Source organism: Phocoena phocoena, chromosome 11 (genome assembly GCF_963924675.1).
Source record: "Phocoena phocoena chromosome 11, mPhoPho1.1, whole genome shotgun sequence".
In the NCBI taxonomy this organism is placed as follows: Eukaryota; Metazoa; Chordata; class Mammalia; order Artiodactyla; family Phocoenidae; genus Phocoena; species Phocoena phocoena.
Window position 1 is genome coordinate 66,399,268 of NC_089229.1, and position 24,413 is coordinate 66,423,680.

General features: G+C 35.0%; 1 protein-coding gene across 1 annotated transcript in view; it reads right to left on the reverse strand.

Annotated features, from left to right (window-relative positions):
• ARID2 (AT-rich interaction domain 2) overlaps positions 1–24,413 on the reverse strand; it is a 168,911-nt gene that overhangs the window by 68,232 nt on the left and 76,266 nt on the right. The window contains exons 4-6 of the mRNA XM_065887190.1: positions 12,803–12,936; positions 7,336–7,554; positions 3,622–3,689 (exon numbers count right to left, since the gene is read on the reverse strand). Coding sequence (XP_065743262.1) covers positions 3,622–3,689; positions 7,336–7,554; positions 12,803–12,936 — 421 coding nt within the window. The remainder of the gene's footprint in view (positions 1–3,621; positions 3,690–7,335; positions 7,555–12,802; positions 12,937–24,413) is intronic.

The window sequence follows — 24,413 nt, forward strand, 5'->3', positions numbered from 1 at the left end:
AATAGCCCATTCTCAAAATATAAAAACACAATTATTATAGAACTATAAGCTGAAAGAAACACATCCTCGATCAAACTGGGTGCTTTTAACATATCTCTCTTCATAAATGAAGAAATAAACAGCTGAAAAAGCCAGTGCTTGCGAACTGGTTCATCTGTACCGTTTTTCTAGATTCCACATATATGCGTTAATATGAGATATTTGTTTTTCTCTTTCTGACGTACTTCACTCTGTATGACAGTCAGTTTGCAATGCAGAAATAGAGACACAGATGTAGAGAACAAATGTATGGACACCAAGTGGGGAAAGTGGGGGAGGGGGGAAGGGAGATGAACTGGGAGATTGGGATTGACATATATACACTAATATGTATAAAATAGATAACTAATAAGAACCTGCTGTATAGCACAAGGAACTCTACTTCACTTCGCTGTACAGTAGGAACTAACACAACACTGTAAAACAACTATACCCAAAATAAAAAAAAAAAACAAAGATCCAGTACTGACGTGGAACTATTAAGTATCATGATTAAATGTGTTGCTATAATTTGAAAAGATACATGAACCCCAGTGTTCATTGCAGCAGTATTTACGATAGCCAAGACATGAAAGCAACCTAAATGACCATCGACAGAGGAATGGATAAAGAAAATGTGGTACATATATATAATGTAATACTACTCAGCCATAAAAAAGAACGAAATAATGTCATTTGCAGCAACATGATGGACCTAGAGATCATAATACTAAGTGAAGTAAATCAGACAAAGAAAGATAAATATCATATGATGTCGCTTATATGTGGTATCTAAAAAAAAACGGTACAAACAAACTTATTTACAAAACAGAAAGAGTCACAGATGTAGAAAACAAGCTTATGGTTACCAAAATCAAAAGCGGGGGGGGTGGGTATAAATTAGGAGATTGGGATTAACATATACACACTATTATATATAAAATAGGTAACTAAAAAGGACCTACTGAATAGCACAGAGAACTCTACTCAATATTCTGTAATAACCTATATGGGAAAAAAATCTAAAAAAGAATGGATATATGTATATGTATAAAAGATTCATTTTGCTGTATAGCTGAAACTAACAAAACATTGTATATCAACTATACTCCAATAAAAAATTTTTTAGAAAATGATTAACTGGGGCTTCCCTGGTGGCGCAGTGGTTGAGAGTCTGCCTGCTGGTGCAGGGGGCGCAGGTTCGTGCCCCGGTTCGGGAGGATCCCACGTGCCATGGAGCGGCTGGGCCCGTGGGCCATGGCCGCTGAGCATGCGCGTCCGGAGCCTGTGCTCCGCGGCGGGGGAGGCCACAGCAGTGAGAGGCCCGCGTACCGCAAAAAAAACCCAAAAAAACAAAAACAAACAAAAAAATTATTAACTGTGTTGGCTTAACTGACATATATAGAAACTTACACCCAACAACTTCAGAATACAGGCATACCTTGAAGATATTGCAGATTCAGTTCCAGACCATCGCAATAAAATGAACATCGTAATAAAGTGAGTCAGCACAAATTTGGTTTCCCAGTGCATATAAAAGTTACGTTTATACTACACTGTAGTCTATGAAGTGTGCAACAGCATTATGCCTAAAAAAACAGTGTACATACCTTGAATAGGAAATACTTTATTGCTAAAAAAATGGTAACCATCATCTGAACCTTCAGTGAGTCACAGTAGTAAAATCAAAGATGACTGATCACAGATGACCAAAACAAATATAATAATAATAAAATAATAATGAAAAAGTTTGAAATATTGAGAATTACCAAAATGGACACATAGACATGAAATGAGCAAATGCTGTTGGAAAAATGGCACTGATAAACTTGCTCATCGCAAGGTTGCCACAAACCTTAAAGTTGTAAAAATGTATCTGCAAAGCACAATAAAGTGAAGGGCAATAAAGCAAGATATGCCTGTATATGTTATTTTCAAATACACATGGAGTGCTTATAAAATCTGATCAATGCTAAGCTACCAAATAAAGGGTGAAAACATTTCAAAGGTTTAAAATTATACAGAGTATGTTTCTCTGAACATACTGAAATACAGTTAGATATTAAGAAAAGGAAACTAGAAAATTTTTCATGTTTTTGGAAATTAAGAAAATTCCCTTCTAAATAATCCATGTTTCAGAGAGAAAATCATAATGGAAATATGAAGATATTTTAAAATGAGTTATAATAAAAACATGAAATATCAAAATTGGAAGTATAAAGTTAAATGTGTGCTTGGATGGAATTTTATGGCTTCAAATGTATATATTAGAAAAAATTTTTAAAAAATCAATAACTGTAAGCACCAGCTCAAGAAATTAGAAAAAGTGAAGAAACTTAAACCCAAAGAATACAGTATGAGAATAAAATATAAATAGCAGAAATTAATGAAAACAGAGGTGATCATCTATTCATCTTCAACATATTGGTGTCTTCTTGATTTCATGTGATTTAGTGACTATACTGACAAACACATTCCCCATTGTGATTGCATGTGTTACTTTAGTGTACTTTTTTGTGCATCGTACATTTTACTCACCAGTTTTCTGGAGTTACAGAAATTATCTGCTTAACTACAATCAAGAGACTTGGCTTTTAGTGGGTGGGGTAAGGACAGAATATAAAACTTTGGTGAGCTTGTAAAACTGGGAATTAAAAATGCAACTCCATATCATGGTGGGAAATTTGAAGGTTTACTACCCTAAGAAAGGGAGACAAAAGGGATTGACTGTCTCTGCGTGAGCTTTCAGTTAAAAACAATCCATGATATGTTCACCACTAGACTGCTCCACATCTCCCATGGATTTGTTTTTACCATCAGAGTAATCAGAAAAATCTCCAATAAAAAAATTAATATAAAGTCATTCTGATCAGTATTTCCTTTCAAGTGACTGGCAAAAGCAACACAGAAGTGAAGAAATACTCTCCAACCAATCTGTACAAAAATCCTACAGAAAGAAATTGCTGAAATTTATAAACCAACATTATAAAACACAAAGGAATAATCCACCAAGTCAGTATCAGCAGAATTAGAGTTGCAGGAGGCTTAGACATTAGCATTATCAGGTATGTGTATATGTACATATCTTTAAGCTTTCATTTATATTTTACATATAAAATATATGATATATTCATGTTTATATATCATATATTTAATATATAATTTAATTATATTAATAAAATGATATTTTAAATATATATTTTAAAAATTATAAAAGGAGATCAAAAAGGGAAAATTTGAAAAAATACAATGAGAATTTCTAGAAATTAAAACAGTCACTATAATAAAACTTAACAAACAAATCAAGTGGCATATTAGACACAGCTGAAGAGTGATTAAGTGAACTGAAAAAGAATCCTAAGGAAATTACCAGGACTGCTACTCACAGTCTGGGTATCCTTTGATTTACTGCTTTTATTACAGATTTATCATTCTCAGAAATCTATGTATGATAACTAAAAACTTTACTTCTGTTTATTAGCTATTCTAAACAATTTTTTACTCAAGTTAATCACAATTTGTATATAAAATAAGCAACCATTGACCCTTGGCCCTTGGCTACATGTAATTCAGTGGTTCAATATTTTACTTTACGTGAATTACCTTAACAAAATCTCTATCAGTCTTCTCCTTCCATTCTTCTCCAAATACAGTAGAAAAGGATCCTAAAGCTAAAAGAATAATAGTGTATTCAGTAAAATGAAATTATTTCTTTCACTTAGTTCCTTAATAGGTAGGTTTGGAAAAACAGTAAAACTACATTTTAGGATACCTTGTTCATTAAAAATTGTTTCATAATAAATGATAAAAAGTCATGATAATTTCTTTTGAAATACTGTTTTTTTAAATTATAGAATTTAAAGAAAGTTTATGTCACTAAAATCTAAAAATACACAACTCACTTTCATAATAGTTATACAGACAATAAGAAAAAAATGAGGGTACTGTAATAGTTACTCTGCATTAGTTTTCATTTGTAGAAGAGAAACATATTAAAAAGTCAAATTGATGCTACTGCTATTAGATTGCCAAACTGTTATAACTTTAAATCTTCATAGTCATTTCAAAAAGAATTATGTAATTCATATTTGAAATATTAGTGGACAAGGCATTCTTTGGGAATAATTCCCACAATGAAATCTCCTTTAGGAAACATTCTCAGCTATAGCTTGTTTGTATTTCTTGATAAAGTTATCAATAGCAAAGTCAAACCATCTATTTTCAAAAGCTTCTTAATAACACCCTGCCCCCTCCGGACAACAGAGGTTAAGGTATATAGATACATATCGCTTTTCTCTCCTCTGCGTTGCTAACTCATTTTGTCAGTTACAGGACGAGACAGTAAAGTTGTATAATACAAATGTCTAACCTGTGACACAATAGGCATCTACCTTTAAAAATTAGGTAGGTACTTTCATCAACTACCTGTAATTATCTGTATTCTGTAATGAAAGCTATTGGTTTTCAAATGCAGAGAGAAAACTATGTATTGGCAATTTTTAACAGAAAAACTAGAATGTAATTCTTTAAAAAAACAAAAGTAAATCTCCTTAAATTGATGTGCTGTGACATGCATAACATATGGATATATTTTCTGTTGTAAAAGATTTAATGAATGTTTGCAGTCTTATCACACCTTTAAGTATAGATCTAATATTTTTACTTAATATTGAGTTAAAGTTGTAAAGTACTTAGGTTAGAATAAGACTATTCATTGAAAAAGTACTAATAAGGGTGAGGAATGGAAACAGTTTAACATTATATTGATATTAGGATCATGGGGACATGATATAAAGAACAGATTTGAAGTTTTTAATAAATAAATTTAACTACAGTGACCTAAAGAAGAATTTCATAAAACATCAAATTTATATAGACGTAGCAACTGAATCAGAAAAATGAAGTCCACACCCTACTAAAAGAGACAAAATTTTGTTTGTCGTGAAGAAAACCTTATAAAGAAAAACTTCACTGGGAAAAAAATACTGAATGGAAATGTAAGATGGAAAAATTAAATTTTTGTCACATGGAATTTTTATTATACTTCTTCAAATACATATATGTATAAACATTACACACCTTCAAGGAAAGTGGTATCTACATTTTCTCTCAATTAAAATTCCATGCCCTAAAATAATTCAAAACCTCTCAAGAGCCTTATGAAATATGCCCATAATCAAATATATCCTAATCTTCAAACTCAAAAGAATTATTTTCATAATGTAAAACCACTGTTTTAAGTATACGGTCTTCATAAAGTCCCTATGTACTCTGGAACTCTAAACTTCTAACTGTTGAAATAAAAGAAACATCCGTTAAACAGCATTTGCTAAATTATTAATGTTTTAGATTGCTACTCTACATAATAATTTAGTCTGAGATAAACAAAAACGCTAAAAAATGCAAGAAGATAAACTGGGTATAAAGAATGTCATGCCTCAGTGCATCAAAGCTGGTAAGCTCACTTTTATCATATATACAAATGTAATTCTTATTCAATGATTAAATGGTAAGAATTCACTAAAATTATTCTGGTCTGAGAATATTTACTATTTTTAAAAACTTCATTTTAAGATTTCTAAAAAAATGTGAAACAATTTTAAACCATTCTATATTAAATGCTGAAAAATGTCTTTAAAAGATCAAAATGAAATATCAGGAAGCAAAGAAAATGAGAGTGAGATGGAAATCTACCAAATTTAGATCTTCAAAGTTACAATACAAACTGATAAGTGCTAATCTTTTTTCCTCCTCCAAGTAACCAAGAATAGTTTCTGGCAGGGTAAGAAACTCATTTTCACTTTTGTTTAATTTCAAAATGTCTTCATACAAAATAAGTACATGTCAAATTGTAAGGACTCCTACTTAGGAAATTCCCTGGTGGTCCAGTGGTTAGGACTCCGTGCTCTCACTGCCGAGGGACTGGTTCAATCCCTGGTCAGGGAACTAAGGGACTGGTTCAATCCCTGGTCAGGGAACTAAGATCCCACAAGCCGTGGGGCAGGGCCAACAACAACAACAACAGCAACAACAACAACAACAAAGGAATCCTACTTAGATAATCCCAAATAAAAGTATGTTTGAAAATTATACTACTGACCCAAATTACAGAAAAATGAACTCATTTGCAAACACATCACTGTTTAAACATAAAAATACTCATGAACCTATGAAATATTACATGAAATTCTCAGACTATATCTACTGTTCTATATAGTTTCCTATATGATAATTTCAAAATATATCAATACCTTAATCCATTAATAGAATATACTTCTGACAAAAGAAGTTACATGGTATTGGGGTAGAAGGAGGGTTGAGAAGCAAGAAAAAATTTTATGTCAATAACATTCAGCTGACATAGAATATTTTAAAAAGAAAAACTATAGCAGGAAAAAATTTTAAAACATATTTTCTAAATCCCTATTAAACTAGGGATTGCTAGTTAAATTGCTCAATTAAAGAATTGAGCAATTTGGTCTGAAAAGTAACCTAGATTTGAGATAATTACACAGAAAACAAAGAACGTGATTTATAAAAACCTACAAATAACAAATCCTACGAGTAAAAAAATATGAAATATTTGATCATTCTTATTTTGTTTATTTATGCAGCAAATTTTCAAATTCATTGACCTAAATTGTTTAGTTAAAAATTATAACTACACACCAGCAGAAACAGACTTCAGAAAACAATTTCTTCCAGGTCCTATTTTTCGCTATCAGAATTTTGTATCAAACAATTTTCTCAAATCAACAAACCCACATTTACTATAAGAAAAATACAGCATTTTAATTTCAAAAGCTCTAGTGAGGCTTTTATTATTCAAATATATAAGGTTAAAAAAAATCCAAACATTCATTATTTTAAATAATACATTTAATATCGGGCTTCCCTGGTGGTGCAGTAGATGAGAATCTGCCTGCCAATGCAGGGAACATGGGTTCGAGCCCTGGTCTGGGAAGATCCCACATGCCGCGGAGCAACTAGCCCCGTGAGCCACAATTACTGAGCCTGTGCGTCTGGAGCCTGTGCTCCGCAACAAGAGAGGCTGCGATAGTGAGAGGCCCGCGCACCACGATGAAGAGAGGCCCCCGCTTGCCACAACTAGAGAAAGCTCTCGCACAGAAACGAAGAGCCAACACAGCCATAAATTAATTAATTAAAATAATAATAATACATTTAATATAACAAAAGGAAATAAAGAATGCTAGTATATTGCCTAATAAAAAGTACTTTCCCCCTTAAAAGCCTTTAAAAAAAATCTATAACACCTTTAATACAATGATTATACAAAACATTAAGGCTAAAACTTACTGTCATCAAACACCCCGGCATTAGCAAGCAATAAAGTGATGATTTTAGGGTCTTTTTCAAGTTGCATGACATGTTTGCTTTCATTTGATAGGAGAGTGCATACATTAATAGCAAAGTCCACTTCATTTGGGAGTCCAGATAATAGTGAAAGCACCAATTTATTATAATCATTTGGCGAATTGAAGTCCATAGACAGCCCATAACTTTGACGCAGATAATCTAACAAAGACAAAAACGAAAACACTGTTAAGTATATCAAGGATTAGAAACCTTTTATGGTTAATATCTTCTGAATACAGGACAGAAGTTTGTTTTCTTTTATAAAATATAAACTGAGTAGAAGTTTAGAGTTCAACTTTCTAAACTTAAGTGAAAATTACATTCCTCAAAAAGTATTAAAACATAAAAAATGTACATATTCTGTTGGATATCATTGCGAAATTACTATTGTATTTTAATTTACCTTGTCTACATTTTTTATTCTTGTATTTCAAGGGACTTACTCCAATTTTTAAATACTATAAACCAGAAAGACTGGTTCCTTTCAAATTTTTAACAATATCATGTTTCTAAACACGCTGCCAACCTTCTTTACCCAATTTTGGGAGGATTATTACTTGTTTAGGTCAGATTTGTTGCCACATAATATGTAAAATTCATGCTTTTTAGTTCTACAGTTCTATGAGTTTTTGATAGTCTTAACCACAACCACAATGGAGATAGAGAGCATTTCTATCACCCCAAAGAAGTTTCCTTATGCTCCTTTGTAGTTGATCCTCTCTTCTATCCATAAACAACCACTGATCTACTTTATTTCAAAATGCCAATTAAACAGAATCACACAATATATATCTTTTTGTGCCTGATTTATTTCATTTAGCAAAATGCTTTTGAGGTTAGTATCCATTTTGATGTGTGTATCAATAGTTGGTTCCTTTTTACTGCCATAGTATGGCTGTAACATAATTTGTTTATCCATTCCCTAGTTGAAGGACATTTGGACTGTGTCCAGTTTTTGGCACTTCTGAATACAGTTGCTGTAAACATTCACATACAGGACTTTGTGCGGACATATTTCTTCATTTCTCTTGGATTGCTGGGTCATACAAAGTGTATGTTTAACTTTGCAAGAAACTGTGAAACTGTTTTCCAAAGTGGTGGTAACATTCTGTCTTTCCACCAGCGATGTATGAGAGAGTTCCTGGTGCTGTACATCCTTGTCGGCACTTAATACTGTCAGTTTAAAATATTCTGAATATGAGTCACTTATCTAATATTTATTTTGTAAATATTCTCTCCCAGATAGTGAATGGTTTACCTTTTCATTTTCTTAACAATGTCTTGAAAGAGAAGTTTTAATTTTGATGAAGTGTGATTTATAAATTTCTACCTCTACAGTTCATGCTTTTGTGTCCTAACAAATCTTTTCCTAACTAAGATTTTATGTAGGAGAATTAGAACATTTTTAGAACTTTGAAGGTAGAGAAGATGGGATTACAGAACACTAATATATTTTATACTCATAATATATACATATTAGAAAATGTTATATTTCTAGAAATACTGACTCTTAATTGGTGCAGTTTAGGCCTTGGCAGCTACGTCCTGAGACATATACCCCTAGTACATTTTTCACATAAAGATCTAATTAGTTTAATGAGAAAAGGCAAGAAACAAGAGTTAGAAAACTGCTAGATGAAACATTTCAGAAAAATATGGATTTGAAAAAAAACCTTTTTAAAATGTCACTAAATGGAATGCAAGTAGGAATCTATTGTCACAACATGCCACAGAAGAAAATCATGGAAGAAATTTCTTCATTTCCCAATGTAGATATCTGAGACACCTCTTCAATTCTAAAATATTCTAGGAATTTCTCCAATAAGAAGTATCACAATACACTTATAAATGAATAAGACTCCGATTCTTTATAATATTTAAGGTTGAACAATAATATGTTGTTCATTTTTTATAATCTTGAAAAGTAAAATTTCTTATAAATAACATAAATATCTGGGGAAAATGTAACATAACTTCCGTGAATATAGGGATTTTGCTATTTCTATACCGCACAGTGGAATTGATCATGAGATGCCAAGTCTCAGCAATAATTAAGTTTTTAGATTCCACAAAATTTTCATGCAAGTCTCTTCAACAGAAAACAAATTGGAACCTATATTCAACATCTGTCACAGTCTTCTTTATGTGCTTTCAATATGATCTTGGAATTGTTCTGTTTGCTACTGAAGAATAACAGATGCCATCATATACTCAATTCAATACATCCTTACGTGAATGACTTTGCCAAAAGTCATCTCCAATTAAAATAAGATGAATAAATATGATAATTATGAAAAGTCCTCTAATTATATGAGGCTTGGTAAAGATTCCTATGATAATATATGAGAAAATGCTTACAAGATTTTAAGAGCCTCCCTTCCCATCCCCAAGGAGGTATGATTAAATAGCTACAATGTTATAATGTGAATGGGATCGGAAATTTTCAACAGTCTTAACTCAATGTTTATACTAACGCATCACTGCTGACAAACTAATTTAATCTGAGGTAATCTCTTTGTTTTCAGTTTAGAGGAAAGGGATAATTGTTCCTGGAGCGCTGTTTACATTAAAGATACTAGACAGTACATTCTTTCCATTGATACTGGCAGTGATTGCTGTAGTTCAAATGTCTATAAGAATATGGGACATGTAAAGGAAAATTTTTGCTCAAATACAACTGATAAAACTAAAATAATACATCTTCCTGTATAATCTCTCCCAAATTTACATAACAAAAATGCGAATGGATAGGGTGCTTGGTCTCCTTTGACGGAAATGATTGAATTGGATTAAATGATCACTAAAATCCTTACTAGCTCTAAAATTCTGCAATTCTATTAATTTCAATGAGTTGTCATGTACCAATTTTGCCTTTCATAATTCTTCTGCTAAAGATATTGCAAATAAATTAAAAATCTTTAATTTAGAAACTAATTAATTTTTTAATTTTAAAGTGTAAGAGAAGATGAACAAAAAGTCCTTAGTAATCTACACTACAATTCTGCAGAACTGACTGTATCCAAATCAATACCAAGGAAGAAAGAATAAAGACGGAAACAAAAAGATTAGGTATTTATGGCATGGAAGAGTATGAAAAACTATGCAAATAAAACGACCATATTTTGATGCCAATACTTACTAATTCAAAGCAAAATCTATGAATACTTTTTTGGCCACTTCAAGTCACTGGGCAAAAGGCGTCAGTATCCTTAAAGGAAAATTTGGTCCCATGTTCTATCAATGTACAATATTCTATCATGACAATTATGAGTAGAATTGCACTTCATACTAAATGCCAATTTATTATATTACGTTTCAAAATACTGTTTTAGAATACCTTTTCTTAATATCAACAATATAAGCATCTCTAGATAAAATACATTTATCCAAATACATTAATCTAAACCTATAAGAAGAGTAAGGCTGTATAATCAAAGATGTACACACAAATCTTTTAAACATTCTTATTAAAATTTCCTAAAGCTCTTAATCTACCACCATGTAATTCTACTTTGGTGTTTATTTACACACACACAAACAGACACACACATATATACTGACAGCTATGAAGCTTACTATATTTCCTTAATGGCATTTGAAAAGAATCATCAGTGAAGGATTTGCTTTATATATTGATGGTCATGTTAATTTTTAGAACACTGTCATAATGTTGCTATGGCTCCTCCTAGAAAATAAAAAGCACCTTCAAATTCATAAATGCTGCCCTGCAACACTACCTCTTTTCAGTTTGAATTAGATATATTGTAGTCTGATGTTCCCCAGCAAGTCCTAGTTTTTTTTTTCCTTTCATAAGTCCCCAATCCTGATTTTGTCTAACATGTTACATATGTTACATAACTACTCAGATTCTCCTTAAAAAAAAAAAGACAGACATATGATAGCATATCAGAAAGGAGTTATTGTAACACCAGATCAAGAAATTGTCATTCCCTTAAAAATTGTGTAGCTCTATCAATGACTTTCATTAGGCTTCTGAAATACCAGAATTATCTTTTTTTTTTTGAAGTAAATCATGTTTAATTAGGGGAGAGGGACAAAAAAAAAAAAAAAAAAAAAAAAACTGATCCAGAAAAAAATTTCATTTTAAACAAGATCTAATGTAGAAATGGAGAAGATGGAATAGACATCAAACTCTATTTAAGCTACAAGAATGGACAGTTCTGCTGTTGATGAAATATAGGAACAACATAGTTACAAGATGGTCTTAAAGGTCTTTAGTACAAGGTCTCATTCAATGTAGGAATACCCTCTATAACATCCCTGAATTAGACAATGGTCATTAGCTCTTTTTAAAAACAGGAAGCATATCACCTAACAAGTCACCCCATTTTATTTAATCAGCTTAAGCTATTAGTAAGATCTTCTACATGGTGACTTAAAATGTTCCCTTTTAACAGTAGTTCTTGAGGTAATAACTTCTCATTAAAGATAAAGCTAGATTTGGTTTGCACTCACCACTGCCACCACCCCTCCCAAGCCCCAACTATACAAAAGCATCAGATGAAAACCTCTTCTAACGGAGATCACAGATTCTAGGAGATTCTGTTTCCTCAGCTGACTGGGGAAGAAACAGAGTCAAATTCAACATGAAAGAAACTGAAAATAGATAATGGAAAATTTAAATCAGTGATACTGGCACAAACAAGGGAGCTTAAAACTAAGGATTACCTAAGAGATTGGTATTAGTACCAATGAAGAATAATAAAGATCTAGATAACTGTATATTTTATAAAGAACATACCCTTGAAAAAGATGTATCTCCTCTTTTTCAGGCCAAATGTTAGTGATTAAAGAAAAGAGATGCTTACCTCTTCAGAGCTCTCTTCCTAAGTATCACTGTCTCAACCCCCCGAGCCACAAACAACGGAACTCCCATCTATTCTGTCTCAAGAACCTCTTTATTAGACTCTCAACCTGATTATTTCCAACTTGAGTCCTGTTCTTTTCAGCTGCAGATTCCTCTATAACCATTACAAGAATGACATGAATGAAAAGAATCTTAAATCCCTGGTACCATAGCAGGAAAATAGTTGAATAGTAAGAAACATTTCTGAGAAATTCCCGTGCTGGGAATTGCAGGAATTGTAGAAAATCTAGATGCTATGAGTACTCCTCTGGCTTCCCTAATCCTAACAGGACCTTCCTCTCCTCATTTTAGTAACTATTCAGGTTAAACTAATCTTTAGACGAAGAAATAATTTTAAAACTTCACTTGAAAATACAGATATATTTGTAACGCTAAATTCCTGCAACTAAAAATCTTGTATGTAGGCTATGACAGAAAGGGACCTCATACCAATTAGTTCAATTCAATTCATTGGACGATGTCTATTTTCCTAATTCAAAACTGTGGAACTATGCCTTGTTCATTTCCAGTGATATTTACCTGACACACTGTGTTGCTGGTAATTGTAGGAAGATGGAATTGCACCAATAGGAAGCTGTGGTTTGGGATTGCCTGGTGGTACCTCATCATCATCCTCCCCAAAATGATGAACTTTCTCGTACTTTTCTAGGTAACTGAAATAGAAAAACAGTACAGCAGAGATTTAAAATAGATTTACGTCTTGTTTTTTAACTCCCACCACATATATCTGGTTTCCTTTTCTAGAGGCCCTAAATTTAAAATAATAATAATAACAAGATACCACAAACCTCACATTAGTGGGCAGTCACTTCAGCAGTAATACTGAAGACAAACTCACTGTAATGGTTCTAAAAGTGTTTTAAAATTTTCAGAAAAGACCACACCACTGCTCAAATAAAAATGTAAACGTAAAGAATATCAAAGGACAACTACATGTAGATGAACAACAGTACATTTTATTTACTGATTAAAAAAAATTATACATGGTCACTGTAAAAACCACGTGAAGGGGCTTCCCTGGTGGCACAGTGGTTGAGAATCTGCCTGCCAATGCAGGGGACACAGGTTTAAGCCCTGATCCTGGAAGATCCCACATGCTGCGGAGCAACTAAGCCCGTGCACCACAACTATTGAGCCTGTGCTCCAGAACCCGTGAGCCACAACTAGTGAGCCCGCGTGCCGCAACTACTGAAGCCCACGCACCTAGAGCCTGAGCTCTGCAACAAAAGAAGCCACCGCAATGAGAAGCCCGCACACTGCAACGAAGAGTAGGCCCCGCTCGCCACAACTAGAGAAAGCCCGTGTGCAGTAACGAAGACCCAACACAGACAAAAATAAATAAATAAATTTATTTTAAAAAACGTGAAAATGAGAAGATGCTCTGGCCTCCACATCTCACTCTTCACAGATAACTACAGGTTCAAGTGTTTTCTGTATATTTTCCATGCATGTTTTTATCTAACAACATATTTTAGAGATCTGAGCATGTCAATACACACAGTACCACCTCAGTCTTTTTTTTTTTTTTCCTTTTAAACTTTATTTATTTGGCTGTGCTGGTTCTTAGTTGCGGCATGCAAGATCTGGTTCCCCACCAGGGATCAAATCCGGGCCCCCTGCATTGGGAGTGTGGAGTCTTAACCACTGGATCACCAGGGAAGTCCCTACATGAGTCTTTTTTAATGGCTGTATAATATACGGTCCTATTGATACATCATAATTTAACAAGATCTCTAGTGCTATAACTAGCTATGTTCAGTTTTGCTTTTTGCTATTACAAGTCATGCAGCAATAAGATTAATCTCAGCACTTGTTTAAATACTTTTCTCTCAATAGACACTGGAAATGGTATTATCAACTTTAAACAGCAATACAGCCAAATTCTCACCCAAAACTGATGTGCCCAATACATTTTGATCAATTTATAAGAGTTCCTGTATTCCCCACTGGATCACCGTTACAGGGTATGGTCAATCTTCTTAAAATTAACTAGAATTAAATTCCCAAATTTACAATAAGATTCCCACAAGAAAGATTTTTAAATAGGGAAACAATTGATCAAATCCATGTCAAGCACAACACTGTAACTAATGAACTTGTTACTACACTTCATAAGAACTTAAGCTGATTAATACCAGAGTAAAGTTCTAAATGTGATCATTTTATAGATCATTCTATCATTCCTGATCCAGGCAGGTACTAAGTCCAACAGTCACTCTTTTAAAAGTCCTGCAGAGGGAGGGCCTAAAGATGGTGGAGGCGTAAGACGTGGAGATCACCTTCCTCCCCACAAATACATCAAAAATACATCTACATGTGGAACAGCTCCTACAGAACACCTACTGAATGCAGGCAGAAGACCTCAGACTTCCCAAAAGGAAAGAAAATCCCCATGTACCTGAGTAGTGCAAAAGAGAAAAGAAAAAATCAGAGACAAAAGAATAGGGACGGACCTGCACCTCGGGGAGGGAGCTGCGAAAGAGGAAGTTTCCACACACTAGGAAGCCCCTTCACTGGTGGAGATGGGGGGGTGGGTGGGAGGGAAGATTTCAAGCCACAGAGGAGAGTGCAGCAACGGGGTGCAGAGGGCAAAGCGGAGAGTTTCCTGCACAGATGATCGATGCTGGCCAGCACTCACCAGCCCCAGAGGCTTGTCTGCTCACCCACCGGGGCAGGTGGAGGCTGGGAGCTGAGGCTCCAGCTTCAGAGGTCAGACCCCAGGGAGAGGACTGGGGTAGGCTGCGTGAACACAGCCTGAAGGGGGCTAGTGTGCCACAGCTAGCAGGAAGGGAGTCCAGGAAAAAGTCTGGAACTGCCTAAGAGGCAAGAGACCATTGTTTCGGGGTGCACAAGAAGAGGGGATTCACAGCACCGCCTAAACGAGCTCCAGAGACAGCACGAGCTGTGGCTATCAGCGCGGACACCAGAGACGGGCATGAGACACTAAGGCTGCTGCTGCCACCACCAAGAACCTGTGTGCAAGCAAAGGTCACTATCCACACCCCCCTTCCGGGGAGCCTGTGCAGCCCGCCACTGCCAGGGTCCTGTGATCCAAGGACAACTTCCCCGGGAGAACACACGGTGAGCCTCAGGCTGGTGCAACGTCACGCCAGCCTCTGCTGCCTCAGGCTAGCCCCGCATTCCATACCCTTCCCTCCCCCAGGCCCGAGTGAGCCAGAGCCCCCGAATCAGCTGCTCCTTTAACCCCACCCTGTCTGAGCAAAGAACAGACGTCCTCAGGTGACCTACACGCAACGGCGGGGCCAAATCCAAAGCTGAACCTCAGGAGCTGTGTGAACAAAGAAGAGAAAGGGAAATCTCTCCCAGCAGCCTCAGGAGCAGCGGATTAAAGCTCCACAATCAACATGATGTACCCTGCATCTGTGGAATACCTGAATAACAACGAATCATCCCAAGACAGTGGACTTTGGGAGCAAATGTAGACTTGGGGTTTGCTTTCTGCATCTAATTTGTTTCTGGTTTTATCTTTATCTTAATTTAGTATTTAGACCTTATTATCACTGGTAGATTTGTTGATTGATTTCATTGCTCTCTTCTTTCTCTCTTTTTCTTTTTTTTTATTTTTAATAATATTTTTTAAATTTTATTTTAATAACTTTTATTTTCTTTTTTTCTTTCTTTCTTTTTTTTCTCCCTTTCTTCCGATCTGTGTGGCTGACATGGCCTTGGTGCTCCAGCCAGGTGTCAGGCCTGAGCCTGCAAGGTAGGAGAGCCGAGTTCAGGACATTGGACTACCAGAGACCTCCCGGCCCAATGTAATATCAAAGGGTGAAAGATCTTCCAGAGATCTCCATCTCAACACTAAGAACCAGCTCCACTCAACTGCCAGCAAGCTATAGTGCTGGACACCCTATGCCAAACAACTAGCAAGATAGGAATACAACCCCACCCATTAGCAGAGAGGCTGCCTAAAATCAAAATAAGTTCACAGACATAGGTTCACAGACACTGCAAAACACACCACCAGACGGGGTCGTGCCCATCAGAAAGATAGGATGCAGCCTCTTCCACCAGAACACAGGCAACAGTCGCCTCCACCAGGGAGCCTACACAGCCCACTGAATCAACCTTAGCCACTGGGGGCAGACACCAAAAACAACGGGAACTATGAACCTGCAGCCGACGAAAAGGAGACCCCAAACAGAATAAGCTAAGCAAAATGAGAAGACAGAGAAACACACAGCAGATGAAGGAGCAAGATAAAACCCACCAGACCAAACAAATGAAGAGGAAATAGGCAGTATACCTGAAAAAGATTTCAGAATAATGACAGTAAAGATGATTCAAAATCTTGGAAACAGAATGGAGAAAATACAAGAAATGTTTAACAAGGACCTAGAAGAAATAAAGGGTGAACTAAACAGTGATGAACAACACAATAAATGAAATTAAAAATTCACTAGAGGGAATCAAAAGCAGAATAACTGAGGCAGAAGAACGGATAAGTGACCTGGAAGATAAAATAGTGGAAATAACTACCACAGAGCAGAATAAAGAAAAAATATGAGAAGAATTGAGGACAGTCTTAGAGGCCTCTGGGACAACATTAAATGCACGAACATTCGAATTATAGGGGTCCCAGAATAAGAAGAGAAAAAGGGACTTAGAAAATATTGGAAGAGATTATAGTTGAAAACTTCCCTAATATGGGAAAGGAAATAGTCAATCAAGCCCAGGAAGGGCAGAGTCCCATACAGGATAAATCCAAGGAGAAACATGCCAAGACACATATTAATCAAACTATCAAAAATTAAATACAAAGAACATATATTAAAAGAAGTAAGGGAAAAACAACAAATAACACACAAGGGAATCCCCATGAGGTTAAGAGCTGATCTTTCAGCAGAAACTCTTCAAGCCAGAAGGGACTGGCAGGACATATTTAAAGTGATGAAACGGAAAAACCTACAACCAAGATTACTCTACCCAGAAAGGATCTCATTCAGATTCAACATAGAAATTAAAACCTTTACAGAAAGGAAAAGCTAAGAGAATTCAGCACCACCAAACCAGCTTTACAACAAATGCTAAAGGAACTTCTCTAGGCAGGAAACACAAGAGAAGGAAAAGACCTACAAAAACAAACCCAAAACAATTAAGAAAATGGTAATAGGAACATACATATTGATAACTACCTTAAAGGTAAATGGATTAAATGCTCCCAGCAAAAGACATAGACTGGCTGAATGGATACAAAAACAAGATCTGTATATATGCTGTCTGCAAGAGACCCACTTCAGACCTAGGGACACATACAGACTGAAAGTGAGGCGATGGAAAAAGATATTCCGTGCAAATGGAAATCAAAAGAAAGCTGGAGTAGCAATTCTCATATCAGACAAAATAGGCTTTAAAACAAAGACTATTACAAGAGACAAAGAAGGACACTACATAATGATCAAGGGATTAATGCAAGAAGACATAACAACTGTAAATATTTATGCACCCAACATAGGAGCACCTCAATACCTAAGGCAAATGCTAACAGCCATAAAGGGGGAAACTGAGAGTAACACAATCATACTAGGGGACTTTAACACCCCACTTTCACCAATGGACAGATCACCCAAAGTGAAAATAAATAAGGAAACACAAGCTTTAAATGAAACATTAAACAAGATGGACTTAACCTATATTCATAGGACACTCCATCCAAAAACAACAGAAAATACTTTCTTCTCAAGTGCTCATGGAACATTTTCCAGGATAGATCATATCTTGGATCACAAATCAAGCCTTGGTAAATTAAGAAAACTGATATCGTATCAAGTATCTGTTCCGACCACAACGCTATGAGACTAGATAGCAATTACAGGAAAATACCTGTGAAAGAGACAAACACATGGTGACTAAACAATACACCACTAAATAACCAAGAGATCACTGAAGAATTCAAAGAGAAAATCAAAAAATACCTAGAAACAAATGACAATGAAAACAAGACAACCCAAAACCTATGGGATGCAGCAAAAGATGGTCTAAGAGGGAAATTTATAACAATACTATCCTACCTCAAGAAAAAAGAAACATCTCAAACAAACAAAAAAATAAATAAACAACCTTACACCTAAAGCAAATACAGAAAGAAGAACAAAAAAACCCCAAAGTTAGCAGAAGGAAAGAATCATAAAGGTGAGATCAGAAAAAGAAATGAAGGAAACGATAGCAAAGATCAATAAAATTAAAAGATGGTTCTTTGAGAAGATAAACAAAATTGATAAACCATGGGACAGACTCATCAAGAAAAAAAGGGAGAAGATTCAAATCAATAGAATTAAAAATGAAAAGTGAGAAGTAACAACTGACACTGCAGAAACAGAAAGGATTATGAGAGATTACTACAAGCAACTCTAGGCCAATAAAATGGACAACCGGGAAGATATGGGCGAATTCTTAGAAAAGCACAACCTTCCGAGACTGAACCAGGAAGAAACAGAAAATATAAACAGACCAATCACAAGCACTGACATTGAAACTGTGATTAAAATTCTTCCAACAAACAAAAGCCCAGGACCAGATGGCTTCACAGGTGAATTCTATCAAACATTTAGAGAAGAGCTAACACCTTTCCTTCTCAAACTCTTCCAAAATATAGCAGAGGGAGGAACACTCCCAAACTCATTCTGTGAGGCCACCATCACCCTGATACCAAAAGCAGACAAAGACGTCACAAAAAAAGAAAACTACAGGCCAATATCACTGATGAATATAGACACAAAAATCCTCAACAAAATACTAGCAAACAAAATCCAACAGCACATTAAAAGGATCATACACCATCATCAACTGGGATTTACCCCAGGAATGCAAGGATTCTTCAAAATACGCAACTCAATCGACGTGATAACCCATAATAACAAATTGAAGGAGAAAAACCATATGATCATCTCAATAGATGCAGAAAAAGCTTTTGACAAAATTCAATACCCATTTATGATAAAAACCCTCCAGAAAGTAGGCATAGAGGGAACTTACCTCAACATAATAAAGGCCATATATGACAAACCCAGAGCCAACATCATTCTCAATGGTGAAAAACTGAAACCGTTTCCACTAAGATCAGGGACAAGACAAGGTTGCCCACTGTCACCACTACTAATCAATATTGTTTTGGAAGTTTTAGCCACAGCAATCAGAGAAGAAAAAGAAATAAAAGGAATCCTAATCGGAAAAGAAGAAGTAAAACTGTCACTATTTGTAGATGACACAATACTATACATAGAGAATCCTAAAGATGTCTTTAGGATACCTACTAAAGCTAATCAATGAATTGGAAGAGTAGCAGAATAAAAAATTAATGCACAGAATCTCTTGCATTCCTATACACTAATGATGAAAATTCTGAAAGAGAAATTAAGGAAACACTCCCATTTACCGCTGCAACAAAAAGAATAAAATACCTAGGAATAAATCTACCTAAGGAGACAAAAGACCTGTATGCACAGAACTATAAGACACTGATGACAGAAATTAAAGATGATACAAACAGATGGAGAGATACATCCTGTTCCTGGATCAGAAGAATCAATATTTTGAAAATGAGTATACTACCCAAAGCAATCTGCAGATTCAGTTCGATCCCTATCAAACTACCAATGGCATTTTTCACAGATCTAGAATAAAAAATTTCACAATCTGTATGGAAACACAACAGACCCCAAATAGCCAAAGCAATCTTGAGAAAGAAAAACGGAGCTTGAGGAATCAGGCTCCTGGAATTCAGACTATACTACAAAGCTACAGTAATCAAGACAGTATGATACTGGCACAAAAAGAGAAATATAGATCAATGGAACAGGATAGAAAGCCCAAAGATAAACCCACGCACATATGGTCACCTTATCTTTGATAAAGGAGCCACGAATATACAATGGAGAAAAGACAGCGTCTTCAATAAGTGGTGCTGGACAGCTACATGGAAAAGAATGAAATTAGAACACTCCCTAACACCATACACAAAAATAAACTCAAAATGGATTAAAGACCTAAATGTAAGGCCAGACACTATAAAACTCTTAGAGAAAAATATAGGCAGAACACTCTATGACATAAATCACAGCAAGATCCTTTTTGACCCACCTCCTAGAGTAATGAGAATAAAAACAAAAGTAAACAAATGGGACCTAATGAAACTTAAAAGCTTTTGCACAGCAAAGGAAACCACAAAGAAGACAAAAAGACAACCTTCAGAATTGGGGAAAATATTTGCAAATGAAGCAACTGACAAAGGATTAATCTCCAAAATATGTAAGCAGCTCAATATCAAAAAATCAAACAACCCAATCCAAAAATGGGCAGAAGACCTAAATAGACATTTCTCCAAAGAAGATATACGGATTGCCAACAAACACATGAAAGGATGCTCAACATCACTAATCATTAGAGAAATGCAAATCAAAACCACAATGAGGTATCACCTCACAGCAGTCAGAATGGCAATCATCAAAAAATCTACAAACAGTAAATACTGGAGAGGGTGTGGAGAAAAGGGAACCCTCTTGCACTGATGGTGGGAATCTAAATTGATACAGCCACTATGGAGAACAGTATGGAGGTTCCTTAAAAAACTAAAAGTAGAACTACCATATGACCCAGCAATCCCACTACTGGGCATATACCCTGAGAAAACCATAATTCAAAAAGAGTCATGTACCACAGTGTTCACTGCAGCTCTACTTAGAATAGTCAGGACATGGAAGCAACCTAAGTGTCCATCAACAGGTGAATGGATAAAGAAGATGTGGCACATATATACAGTGGAATATTACTCAGCCATAAAAAGAAACGAAATTGAGTTATTTGTAGTGAGGTGGATGGACCTAGAGTCTGTCATACAGAGTGAAGTAAGTCAGAAAGAGAAAAACAAATACCGTATGTTAACACATATATATGGATCTAAAAAACAAAACAAAAGGTTCTGAAGAACCTAGGGGTCGGACAGGATTAAAGACATTGACGTAGAGAATGGACTTGAGGACACGGGGAGGGGGAAGGGTAAGCTGGGACGAAATGAGAGAGTGGCATGGATATATATACACTACTAAATATAAAATAGGCAGCTAGCGCGAAGCAGGTGCATAGCACATGGAGATGAGCTAGGTGCTTTGTGTCTACCTAGGGAGGGTGGGAGGGAGATGCAAGAGGGAGGAGATATGGGGATATATGTACACATATAGCTGATTCAGTTTGTTATAGAGCAGAAACTAACACACCATTGTAAAGCAATTACACTCCAATAAAGATATTTAAAAAAAAAAATGTCCTGCACCTACCCACCCCTTTGCTTTTATAGTTACAGATAGCTGTGATGAGGGAGGAGTGGATCAATGAACGTATGTGGTGATCTCAGAAGTATTATTTTCTTTTTAGTACCAAACCTTAACTTTCAAGGTGGGATGAACGAAAGTTACATTTACAAATAGAAAAACTAATGACATGGTAAGTAATCACCATTCCTCATTTTCCCCATCCAGCTTTACAAGGCACAATAATTCACACCTTTGAGACCAGAAAGGAATTAAACTGTCGCTTTCCATTCCTTCTAAGTTCTCCATATAAGCTCAATTTGAGCAAGGAACTCTTTTCTAGCTGGCAGCTTGATAGGTAACGAATCCAACGCTTTACTCTTGGAGATACAAAAGCAGAGACATATGCCCAGATATAACCCTTGTGCATTAAGGACAGTATGCAGCTGCATACATTTCACCCTGACCCAGCAGATAGAATTTACAGTCTAAAAACATAAAACAAAACAAAACATGATTAAAAAGAGACAGTCTCTCTCCATTATAGACTCATGATGGACTTAAATGGGTAATAAATCAAGCCTATTCTTTCTGAATTTCTAATGCAGATATCATAAAAAGAAGAGTATATATAAATTTGGACATAAATAGCTGCTCAAAAATTGTGACATTCTCTGCAAATGAGGGATTATCTACATCACATGAAATAACTCAGGCAACAGTACTAATAGAGATATTTTATAGAGTATGGTCTTTCAGAATTGAACTCACTGTGGAACCATTAAAAACAAGCTGAAGATAATTAATTCTTATTAAATAATTTTTATTTAAATATAATCAAAATAACAATGATGTAGAATATTAAAATCAAAACCTTATACTAATAATATGTTTAAGATGCCCTTTATAAATTTGGTACATATAACTGAGCACAGTAGATTTAAAATTTGTGTTTTTTATTACAGCTGGGGAAGAAGACAACACTACTAGTAAAGAAAGACCATAAATATTATCTTTTCCCTCCCGGAACACCCAAAATGGAGCATAAGCAAAATGGAGTGACTGACAACACCACAAGTACCAGATACTCATAGTAAATAGTATATATTAAATACATAAAGCCCTTCATAATTCAAATTTTCATAAGATTTTTTAAAATATACGACTTCTGGTCCCATGACACATTCTAACCCTATTCCTCCAAACAGATTCTTTACATAATTCCAATCCCCAGAAATTTATGGTTTAGGCAAATTGTTACAATTTTTGAAATTTTTATTTCCCTGGCTTGAGGGTCAGTGCTTGTTCTCATTCATGATTAAATATTTCCAAGTGAGACTCAACCTTTCTTAGTTCAGCTAAGGTACTGGCACCCAGTTCTGATCTCTTGTACCTCTCAATAAATAAGCACAAAGCCCTTTTTTTGTTTTTCAAAGAGCTATACTTCTAAAAACTAAAAGGTATTAATAGACAAGAGAAAGGAGCTAAAATACAAAGTTACGTCTCAAACTCTAGGTCTTCAGATTTAATTATCATAACCCTGAGCTTACACACTGACAGATACACAGTGTTCACTTATTAAATTACAAATGCTAGACTACACATTTCTCTTTCTTCTCAAAGCCAATTACATTGCTATGAATAGTTACTATATTAATCAAACAGGTATTTACAGAGCTCTTTCAGTAATCTGTCTAGTAAACGACAGATTTAACTCAAGACTGGTAAAATACTGGAATCCAGATGGCAGTCACTCCCTCATCAGGCAACACAGAAAACTAGGTTCCTTAGTTCAACATTAGGTACAGAATCAGGTGGCATGAGTTATATCTTCTTTTTTTTCAACTTGGCACTAATTTATTTTGTGGTGGATTCTAGGCCATAGGTGACAGATTTAGAAGACAAAAGCAAATATGAACATTTAGCATATAATATTGGAATTATTTTAAATGGCACTATTCAATTAAAAAGCTTAATACATGTGACCAATAAAATGAGAGGAAAAGAGTCCATTCAAAATAGCATCAAATAATATAGGCAGTTTTGTTATAAATGTGGAAAAATTTAACCTCTTGCAGTATCTGACAGATTAAGCACACAAAACATAAATTAGTTTACAGAAGACTTAGATATAATCACCAATAAGACTGATTTATTAGATATACAATGATTTCCTTTTCAAATCTCCATAGAAATTAAAAAACTGATTATATATCATTTCACACAGGAAACCAAAATAAATTTAAGATTAAATATTGTATAGGGTATATTCCCTAACTGCAATCAATTCAAAGACATTTTTTTCTAAGAAAGAAATTAAACCCTTGGAAAATTAAAAATAATTTTATGTAAAAGTAGAGAAACTAGTACAACAGTAACCCATCAGCAGATATCAAAATTCATGGTCAATCTTGTTTCATCTATAGCACAATTAACTATCTTCACAACACTTTTAAAGCAATTCCCAAGTATCTCATAACTTTATTTGTAAATATTCTTGTAGAATTCTTAGAAATTAAAAATATGTATAAAAACTTCTTGAAATGTTTTAAGAAAAGATGGCAGTTCAAGGAACACATATTCACCTCGTCCCTTAAATCGAATTGCAATGAACTTTGAAGAGTAAAAATAGAGGGATACTGCATAATTTCTAAGTTAGAAAACTTTCAGAAATTCTGGTTCATTAAAAGCAACTTCAAGGATTTACAAGACTAACCTGCAAAACAATTCTTGAGAGAGTAACATGGTCTAGTGGAAAACACAGATCTTAAGCCAAAACATATAAAAAGGCAAATTCAGTTTGGATTTCCTTTAGCCACTAAGGATCAATAAAATGTGAGGGTGTGTCTGATAATAGGATCCAG